Genomic DNA, 10,759 nt, shown 5'->3' on the forward strand with positions numbered 1-10,759 from the left:
ACCTTGTAACGATGATTTACATGAATACTGTTCTGAAAGCAATCCATGCAAAGTACACAAGTTGGATCAATTGCACAATCCCTGCAACAAAAATAAGAAAGTAGTGCTGTACAATAAACACTTATTTCTCAAAAACTTACCAAATATCCAGATTCTGGAAATGTTAATTGAATAGAGTGCAAGCATTCACACATAAGCCAGAATAGCTTATTATTAGTGATGGGCAAAATGATTTGTGCACAACTATGTTGAGCATAAAATAGGTTCTGGGTGATCAGTGCCTGAATTGAATCATGCATATTTCAGATGTTTTAATCCATAGAACAAGATTGTTTTTTCCTACGTGTGAACTAAAATGGATTGTTTTCTGAGTACAAGAGTATAAGAAACATAGAAATAGAAACATAGAAAACTGCCCTTTGTCCCTTCAGTGTAGCGAAGAAGGCTCCACACACATTTGCACCACTCAGGTGACCCTGAGGACACAGGTAAACCTCCAAATGGTTTCAACAACTCTCTAAAGGAATGAAAATGACTATCTGTCTGCAAGCAATATAAATCCTTCCACTTCCCACCATCTAGTCCAGCGGTTCTCAATCTATGGGTCGCGACCCCATTTGGGGTCGATCGACCATTTTACGGGGGTCGCCAAACAATGCGATCCGCCATTTTCCCTCCTCAGGGGGCGGCGCCGTGCATGCGCGCCGCGCATGGGGACGGCGCCGTGCATGAGTGCCGCGCATGGGGGCGCCGTCACACAAACGTTGAGAAACGCTGATCTAGTCAGAGCTGAAGAAGCTTCCTGGAGAGAAGTGAAACATCTTAAAAAAAAAACACACAAGAAAGTCCATTTGCCTCCTGAAAAAACGCATCTTTGGGATGCCCATCTCTGACTCACTCCAATTTATCAATAACTTTTTTTAAGTGAGGTCTCCAGAACTTGACACAGTATTCCAAATGAGGTCTGACTAAAGTCCTATATAGCAGGATTAGAACCTCCTTTTTCCTGCTGGTGATTCCTCAAGTGATGCATCGCAGAATTTTGTTTGCCTTCACAGCTACCAGCCCCACTGTTTACTAGTTCTGCAGTCATGTACTATAAGTACTCCTAAATTCTTTGTTTCTGTTCTAACACTGTACCCCAATACTGTACCCTGCCAGATTCTTTTTCCCTAAGTCCATTTATGTATTGCATAATACACTGAAGATGAGAGTAAGATGAGAGTAAGATGAGAACCTAAGGTTGATTGGGGTCCTTAGTGATGTATCTATAGACACTGGGAAAAACAGCAGCAGTGGCTTGAGAAGGAGGAAAGGGATGGCTCCAAGAAAATAAGGATATGGATAAACTGATAAGGTATGTGGCAGAAGAATATTAGTGGCTGAAGGGAAAAAGGGAAAGTGCTGGGAATATCAAAGAGCACACTGGCCAGTAGGATATGATGGGATATCAAAGGTGGATGTGGAAGGGAGGAAAAGAAGGGAAAGCACAGACAATATTGTGGAGTTCTCAGGCTGATGTACAGGCCCATGTCAAAGAGGGGAGAGAAGGGGAGCCGTGAATTGGCCTTGTTCTACTCATCTCCTAAAATCACTCTGGGTCTATTTTGTTTCAAACAAAATTCCAAACAACCAAAATGATCCATGTTTTCTTCTGATGAACTGCAACTGCAACCAATTCAAAATGACTCAATAGAACTTCCAGAACATGATGTTTGTTTTGGACTGGTAACAAAATTTACTTTCTTACCTAGCACCTCACTACCCACCCACCCCAAAAATAAATGCATTTTAGAAAGATGCATAACGCCAAAGTTGTAGCGACAATTATATATTATATCACATCCTTCAAAGAAACATTAAAAGATAGGAGTATTGCTATAAACCTGCAGGAATATGTTGTCTCTCCACCTTTAAATACTTTTCCACACAGCTGCGAGGTACCAATCTGTCTTAGCTTTTCTAGACAGGTATCTGGATCTTCTCCAAATAAATGCCACTCCAAAGGGTAAAGGATCATTTTTTGGGCCATTTCCTCCTCTTTCTGTGATAGAGGGTCCATTTCATCACAATATATTCCTGGAACCACTTTTGCCAAATGTTGAAGAAAGGCAGCATGAAAATCAAGCTTCTCATCCCACCACTGCAAAAAACAGAATATAATGTTACTCCCTCAGCATCAGTATTTCACATATCAAAAATTATGATATATAGCAGTGGTGGCGAACTTATGGCACAGGTGCCAGAGGCGGCACTCAGAGCCCTCTCTGTGGGCACATGTGCCATTGCCCCAGTCTCGCCTCCCCCCTTGACCCCCTCCTCTCCAGCAGCCCCCTGAAGGAGAATCGCCCCTGAGCATGGCCCACGCGGAGCAGCGCAGCCAAGGACATAGCAGCCAGGCAGCGTAGACAAGACTCTGCGCTCACACCCCATCGTGCACAGTTGATGCTGCAGGGCGCGAGCAAAGGGCATGACTGCCATAGCACTGCTGGGCTGCCTGGGCGATCTGCGGTGGGCCCTGGAAGCGGTGAGTGGCCCTGTGGGCAGGTAGGATGGGGGATGGGGGGTGGAGTGGGGGCAGGGTAGGGGGTAGAGTGGGGCAGGGCCAGTTTTTGGGCACTCGGTCTCTAAAAGGTTTGCCATCACTGATATATAATATGTGTAAACGGGAAAAAAAAATATGTTTTGGAGTTATGAATTTTTGAACAAAGTCCAAAAGAATAGTTACTATGACAATAATGGAAATAAAGGCAACTATATCACAAAAGCTGTAAAAAATAAATCATACATAGTAGTATACTCTGAAGATCTTGAAGGATATCTACAATACTCTGTAGACTTTATACCAAAAATAGTAAGTATAGTAACACCATTCTAAATCACTTCAAACACTAATGCCTGGATCGGGGGTTTTCTTCTTTTTACTTCATTCTTATTTCCTTCCTAAAAAGATAATAATTTTATAGTAGGAAAATGTGTTTATTCATTGACTGTAAGTATGCTGCTCAAGTGTGATAGATATTCAACTAAAAAAATAAATATAACAATTTACACCGAATGTGGAAATTTTAAGCAAAGTTACATTAAAATAATTATTTTTAGAACACTGTAGGATAATTTATTTTATTAATAGTTTTTTATTTAGAAGCAGGCTAAACTGAAACATCTTACTGCTTGCAAGAAATATTTCAAACACTATAAATATTTCTTCTGACATCTTGTTTGTCAAATTTGTATCTTTAACAATAATCCACAAATGTCTGTATTTGGATTATTAGAATCATATTTGAATTCTTCCTTCACAATAAAAAATATAGCTGAATAAACAATTTACCAAAATCTAAATGCAGCTTTTTCAACAAAATGTGTAAAGGAGAAATAAACTGAAAGTCCTTTCGTTGTCCTCTGCAGTCCCTCAGGACCATGCCGAGGACTGACAGCACAGCGTCCTAATGTTTTGAAATGGATGGCAAATTAATATAATTTAGACTAAATGTATTAATTAGAGTAAAACAGGGAAACATACCAAATTTCTCCTCTAAATCTAACTCACATATCAAAGTGGTCTCGCCGATTTTATAATTTTCCACTTTCTTGTAAAAAAAGGTCTCCTATCATTTTCATAAAGTAAATGTTCCTATGCCCCTGACACTGATTTCATTCTCAATAAAGAACAATATTGAATTTCCAATCTTTGCTTCTTTTTGCTAAAATATGTTGAATTTACACTGAATTACGACTGACCAGTTTGGCATAACTCAGTAATTCCTACATTTTTTTCTGGTTAAAAGACTAAAAGAAGACATGACTTGTTCACCAGCTATACTTAAGACTTTCCATATAGAGATACAAAAATATTTAGTGTGTGTCAAAAATGAAGGAAATAATCACAATATGCCAATAGATACATATTTATTAAATAAAGCAATATTTACTGTGAAGCAGAGTTACTTTTTACCTTTTCAATTTAGACATTTATTTGACAGTGCTTTTCATTTCAGACATTTAATTTGATCGTTGTGGAATAATAACATAAAATCCTAGAAGATAATCATCTGAAACTTGACAAAAATATAACTACAGCATTTACAAAGAAAAATAGTATTTTGTCTTTAATATGTTGTGAGTCACCTTCTTAGCAAAAGCTGTTATTCCTGCAAATTTAGCTCAACTTTTAACAGAAAGAAGGCTCACATTTGATGAAATAAATATAGTCTGTCACACAGAAAAAAATATCAATTGCCATCTGGTATTTTCAAGTTGTAATTAACAGAATACATGGAGGTTTAGGGTTTCAAGTTAAGTTGATTAGTTTAACATTAAGCAGAAGAATTGAGCTCTAAATTAATCTGATCTCCACCTCCACCACCCTCGCTTATTTCACTTGTCAAGATCCAAAACATTTTCTTGGCTAACGTAGCAGAAAAAAATGGAATTCTTACCAATAAATTGTTTTGGTAGCATGAATAAGCAATTGGGTTATAGTCCTATGCACTGAACTCAGAAATGATATAATATTTATGAAATTTGCAATATTAGTCTGGCCACAGTATTACTGTATTATATTTATATCATGACAGGCAGGACAAGAAGCAATGGATGGAAACTAATCAAGGAGAGAACCAACCTAGAACTAAGAAGAAATTTTTTGACAGTTAGAACAATTAATCAGTGGAATGACTTGCCTCCAGAAGTTGTGGATGCTCCAACACTGGAGGCTTTTAAGACAATACTGGATCACCATTTGTCTGAAATAGTCTAGAGCAGGGGAGTCAAACTGCCGGCCTGCGGGCCGGACGCGTCATCGGGAAACCACGCCCACCCCATTGCCGGCAATGGCGAAAAAGCTCCACTACATTGTGCGACGTCACATGACGTCACGAGTTTGACATGTCTGGTATAGAGTTTCCTGCATGAGCAGGGGGTTGGACTAGATGACCTCCAAGGTCCCTTCCAACTCTGTTATTCTGTTATGAGTTAATAGAACATAAGAAATTTGTTTACAGTGGCAAACAAGGAACTAGGAAGGCCTTGTTTTCATTGATCAAATGCATCACAATAGAAATTTTTGGGTAATTTCCCTGATAGCTCCTTTTAAAAAAGCTCCAAAAAAGAGCTTAGCTAAGAGTTGCTTATTAATTGCCAACTTGCCTTGCTCAATGATAATTCAAACACTTCTCCAGAGATATAAAATTAAAAACTGGGTGACTGATAGACAGAAAAGGAAAACATTTCACTCACTAAAAACACAGCTTTGTTTACAAATTATGGAGTTTTTCACTGGTAAAACACCAGTCTCTGGGCCTGAGTGGACAGGCCAAGGAATAACCGTACTTCTAGTTTTGCATTCAAGGTGCCATTGCAGTTCTGGTGAGCTCTCATTATCATCATTGTTTTTCACAGCTCTAAATCTAAATGGAGCGTGCTGAGGGATGGGCCGCACAGCCTGAGTTCTCACAGCACTTTAGCATACGGCCACAGGCACTGAGCCATTTCTTCTTACTCTAAAATTGTAGTAAGGGGCTGCAGCAGTGAAGATGATGGGAGGAACAAAAGGAGAAAAGTAGGACCAGCAGTAACAGCTGCCCATCTGTTTTTCTCTCCGGGAGAGGAGCTGTTTCTTGTCAGTCTAAGCAAGGTTTTGTAATGCCTGGTGAGATTGGCAAACTGCTATTCTCCTTTCAACAGTTGCTTTACCTGTGTGAAGGAAATGTAAGCCACATAAAATGATCTGGAAGGCCACAGGCACCTCAGAGGTTTGGGACCTCGGATCTATCTTCTAATACTTCTACACCAGTACTTTTTGCCATCATTCTACTTTTACTCTAAATTCTTTTACTTTTTTCTAAAAGCCACTTTTAGCTCTGCAAAACAATGGTCTGTTTCACATGCATATCCTCTCATCATATTTCTATCTCAACCTTTACTTTATTTATTAAATTTACATACTGCCCATCTCGCTATTTGGGCTGACTAGGCAGTCCCGTGCTTTCCAGCTTAGGAGCCATGGTGATGCAGTGGTTAGAATGTAGTATTGCAGGCTAATTCAGCTCACTGATGGGAGTTCAATCTTCACCGGCTCAAGGTTGACTCAGCCCTCTATCCTTCCGAGGTCGGTAAAATGACGACCCAGCTTGTTGGGGGCAATATGCTGACTCTGCAAACTGCTTAGAGAGTGCTTTACAGCACTATGAAGCAGCACATACGTCTAAGTCAGACATGTCAAACACAAGGCCCTGGGGCCGAATGCGGCCCGCGAAGTGGTTTCATGTGGCCCACAAAGCCATCCTGGAAACAGTGAGGGAACAGCCCCCACTGCCTTGGCCCTGGCCCAGGCCGGCCGGTAGCCAATGTACAATTTTGTGGTGGCCATCTATGCTGAAACGCATTCAGTCTTAGCTCCACAAGGCCTTCTGGAAACAGAGAGGAACCAGCCCCTGCCGCATCGGCCCCACCCCCTAGGTGCATGCTGGGGAGGTGTCACCCTTTGTGAGGAATGAAGAAATGCACCATCACCTGGAAGTGGCCAGAAAATGGCCCTCACCTACTTCACATATCCAGCTTGATGGGCTCTTGGGGGGGGGGGTTGGCAGGCAGCGGGGTGCTCTCCTCACAGCGCCGAGAGGCTGAGCCGGGAGGCACAAATCCAAAAAGAAACGTGAGGCTGCCCAGCTCCCACCTTGCCTGGTTTCAACAGGCAGCAGGACACTCTCCTCACAGCGCCAAGAGCTGAGCCAGGTGGTGCGAATCTGATGAGAAGTGCAATGCTGCCTAGCCCCCAACCTGCCCAGTTTCAGCAGCAGCAAGGTGTACCGCCTGGCTCAATCTCTTGACGCTGTGAGGAGAGCGCCCCACTGCCTGCTGAAACCGGGCAGGCTGGGGGCTGGGCGGCATTGCACAGGTAACATTGACTCTCACACTGCTCATGGCATCCCCTCCCCACCAAGCCAGATAGGTGAAGTAGGTGAGGGCCATGTGCTGGCCACTTCCAGGCGATGGTGCATTCCTTCATTCCTCACGAAGGATGACACCTCCCCAGCTGTGTTTCTTGCCTATTTTTCTCCCTCCCTCATCTCCAATATTTTCCCACCACTCTGTACTTAGGAAGGAAGGAAAGGAGAGGGAGGGTCTGAGGGAAGTCCTGCCTTAGTCCTGCCCTGCTGCCCTTTCACTATCCCCTTACCCCTTCCTCCTGGCCTATCCTGGGCATCTCCCATCCTATTGCTAAGGAAGCTTTGGATACAAAGCCGGGCCTCCTCCCATGGAGAGAGAATGGGCCTCCCTCTGACTTTGCCCTTATACCCATCATGAGCAACCTGGGTAAGGAGAGCAAGCACAGCAGCAGCAGCCTTGAGGAGGTAAGTGGGGCTGGGCTTGGTGCCGCGGGTGCTCGAGGGCCAGGCTGGGCATTTGACCTCAGCTGCCCAGGGCTCCAGGCAGCCCGTGCCACCATCCAGCTCCCCCACATGGCCTGAGATGAACAGTGAGGCTCCTCCAGTGGACCATGCCTTGGCACTTGCCCTGGTTCTACCCCCTTCTGCCAGAGACACTTAGATCTGTCCCACTCCTGCCCAGGCCCCCATAGGCACCCTTGACGTGGATGTAGAGCTGGCTACGCCCACCCAGTAGGCCACACACACTCTATCCACGCCCACCCAGTAGGCTGCACCTACCCTGGCCACACACACACACACACACACAAGGGCAACCGCAATGCTGATGTGGCCCTCAATGAAATTGAATTTGATACCCCTGATGTAGAGCTGGCCATGCCTACCCATTAGGCCACACACACTCCATCCATGCCCACCCAATAGGCCGCACCCACCCTGCCCCCCCGGAGGGCAACCGCAATGCTAATGCGGCCCTCAATGAAATTGAGTTTGCACCCATGTATACATTCCTATGCCATGTATACATATAAATAAATAGATATTTAAACCACATATTCAAAACAAACAGATCTCTTCTAAGCAGATACTCACTAGTCAGTATTCTTATTTATTCTTTGGCCTCTATTTATACAATGGCCATCTCTTTCTCTCTCATCTTTTACCTACCCATCCATTCTTTATCACCTAGAAGAATTTTTTCCCACTACATCATATTTACTTTTCTGCAAACCCATTATCATTATTCACTGGCTGACATACAACGATCACCAAATATAGATTCCTACTTTAAGAATTACTTAACACCAGTTTATATTTCCAACATATATTTTAGCCCGTTCTTCCATAATTAAACTTCACTTCCCTGCACATATTTCTCAAGATCAGACCACCTCCATTCACATGTATTATATGCGTCCCCTTTTTCTTAATTTCAGACAAACTTTTTTCTTTTTAATTTCACTAGTTCATCTTGTTTACTATTACTCCTTTCACATTCCAAAGTTTCCATTTGTCATATCTTCAGCAGATGGGCCATAGATATTGACTTCTACCAATCAGTGACTTTGGTCATTCAAGGATTTTGTTCACATCTTTGAGGTGGATTGGGCTGAGAGAGAATGACTCGAAGTCCAAAGTCCCAAAGTTACCCAGCCAGCTTTCATGCCTAAAGCAGGATTAAATCTCAGTCTCTTAATTTCTAGGCCAGCACCTTAACCACTACATCAAACTGGTTCTCATCACATATAGCATAGATACTGAAACTTGCACATGTTGGTTTAAAAAAAATGTGAGAAAACTCATTTAAACAAAATTCAAGCTTTTAAACATTGTGTATTTACTATTCCCTTCAGATATGGATTGCAGATGCAAGAGACATTAATGTTCTTGTCTCTTTTCTTGTGTGTTTCCTCATATTATCTGTCTACTCACTTTTCCTCTTCCAGTTACACAGCTTTGACATGGTTAATTATTAAATGGCCAACAAGCAGACAAATATCATTCCTTGTTATTCTAGAGTTCCTTTCAAAACATCACCTAAACAGTAATTACTTCTCAAGTTCTCTATAATTTATACAAAACCCCTCAAAATTCTAGGCTGCACCATTAGGCTACTAGTATCTTTGGGCTGAAAATGGAAACCCATGACTCAGCATTCACTATTTCACTGCAGCTGAAGTTTAGCTATTTTTCCACAGTGAAAGAAACTTTTTGAAATGCAATTTGTTTTGATTACAGAAAGTGAAACCATTTTTGAGCCTGGAAATCCTGTTTACTTAACACCCATTGTTAAAAATTGTTGATTTACTCAAAAGACTGATCCATTTTAAGTATTTTCTCTGATGTTTCCATTTTTGCTTTTACTTACTACAGTTAATACTTTCAAACTACTGCAAGCTTATTATATTGTACCTGTCATTTATTTTACCATTCCAGTCTTTATTTTTATTTATGAATCTATTTTCACAAGTTCCTCTAAACAAAAGAAATATAAAATTGGTAAACATTATTTTTAACAAATATTTCCCTAAAGTTTGATTAATAATGTCACTGAAACTCACATAAGGGTCATTTACGATTAAGAACACTACCATACATATATATAAATACCAAGAGGAATGCATTGAGACTAACATTCTGATGTTTAAACATTATGGCTAAAACAACAATCCACTCCAGCAGAAAATAATTTTGTCTTTTAGCTTCATCAAATCTCCTCTTCCCTACTTTAGGATAATAATCTTCAAGCTGTATCAAACCATTCCATACTGGTTTATTATACAGTATAAACATATTACTTGGTGGACAGAGCTAATAAATAAGCACTGTCCATTAAGCAATTAAAATTGATTTCTTTTTTAAAAAATAACTATTACATTTTAAAGTAAAGAGATAAAAACTAACACCTAATAAATGAAATAGAAAAGAAAAAAAGCTAAGGATGAAGAGAACATAGCCCAGATGCCAAAATACTTCTGGAAATGTTTGTTGCATGTTTATCGAGGTAGACTATTTATAGTGCATAAGTGGATCTGTCTGAATCCAACTCCGGTAATTTTAACACTCCTGTAGTTCAAAAGAAATACCCTCCTCAAAATCCTAACTCTTTGCCTGTCGACTAAGTGGGCTTTGCCCTGCATGTATGTACGGCACTGTGTAGTGCGCAACTGTGCAGTCCCATTTGACACAAACCGAGAGATTATCCTTTTTGGTAGACCGCAGGCAACAGAAGCGGGAATTAAGGAAAAAATACCTTCCTAGCAAAACATAATAAGCAGCCCCTGCTGTGTGAACAACCCGGACTAATAAAAGCATCGGAGCCCGGGCATTTCTGGTTTAGGGTCCTTTTATCGAGCACAGCTGCTTGGATCCTTTGGGAAGGCACGTCGCCGCGGCCGTCGGCCAAACGTAAGGGATGAACTCTGGGGCAGGAGCGGAATCTCACCCCAGCCAGTTCCGAGGGCTTCACGGGGGCAGCGCCGCCCGTTCCAGCCATCCTTCCCGCGCCGTCGCCTTCATCCGCCATCTTTGGAGAAGCGGGGCTCGGCAGGCTTGAGTCCTACCACAGGCCAACCGGAAATCAGCTGCGTGGGGAAGGCGTGTGGACGACTAGGGCTCGGGAAGACCTGACCCGATGCCCGACGCCCAAACCCCAAGCGAAGAGGCTCCTCTGCAACATCGCGCATGCTCGGATTTCTGACGCATGCTCAAGAGAGCCTTTGCTGAGCCGAGCGTCGCTTGCTAACCGGAAAACCTCGGCTGTTGCTTCTAAAACAAGTATGGGGCAAAGCGAATACGCGGCTGGGGAAGCCCCTCTATCGGCCTATGTAGAAACTGCCGCTGACTTTAAGCTCCGGATGTATATA

At 42.3% G+C, this 10,759-nt stretch overlaps 1 protein-coding gene across 3 annotated transcripts in view; it reads right to left on the reverse strand.

Moving 5' to 3' along the window:
* UBR1 (ubiquitin protein ligase E3 component n-recognin 1) overlaps window positions 1-10,556 on the reverse strand; it is a 71,372-nt gene extending 60,816 nt beyond the window's left edge. For 2 of the 3 annotated variants that reach the window (XM_039329415.1, XM_039329333.1), the window contains exons 1-3: window positions 10,339-10,556; window positions 1,887-2,143; window positions 3-81 (exon numbers count right to left, since the gene is read on the reverse strand). In XM_039329415.1, coding sequence (XP_039185349.1) covers window positions 3-81; window positions 1,887-2,143; window positions 10,339-10,419 — 417 coding nt within the window. In that variant the 5' untranslated portion in view covers window positions 10,420-10,556. Of the gene's footprint in view, window positions 1-2; window positions 82-1,886; window positions 2,144-10,146; window positions 10,316-10,338 lie in introns of those variants that run through there. The other variant, XM_039329502.1, reaches the window with a different exon arrangement.
* Window positions 10,557-10,759: the final 203 nt, after the last annotated feature.

The sequence above is a fragment of the Crotalus tigris genome, unplaced genomic scaffold, assembly GCF_016545835.1.
Source record: "Crotalus tigris isolate CLP2741 ecotype Arizona unplaced genomic scaffold, ASM1654583v1 scf7180000017545.3456711, whole genome shotgun sequence".
NCBI lineage: Eukaryota > Metazoa > Chordata > Lepidosauria > Squamata > Viperidae > Crotalus > Crotalus tigris.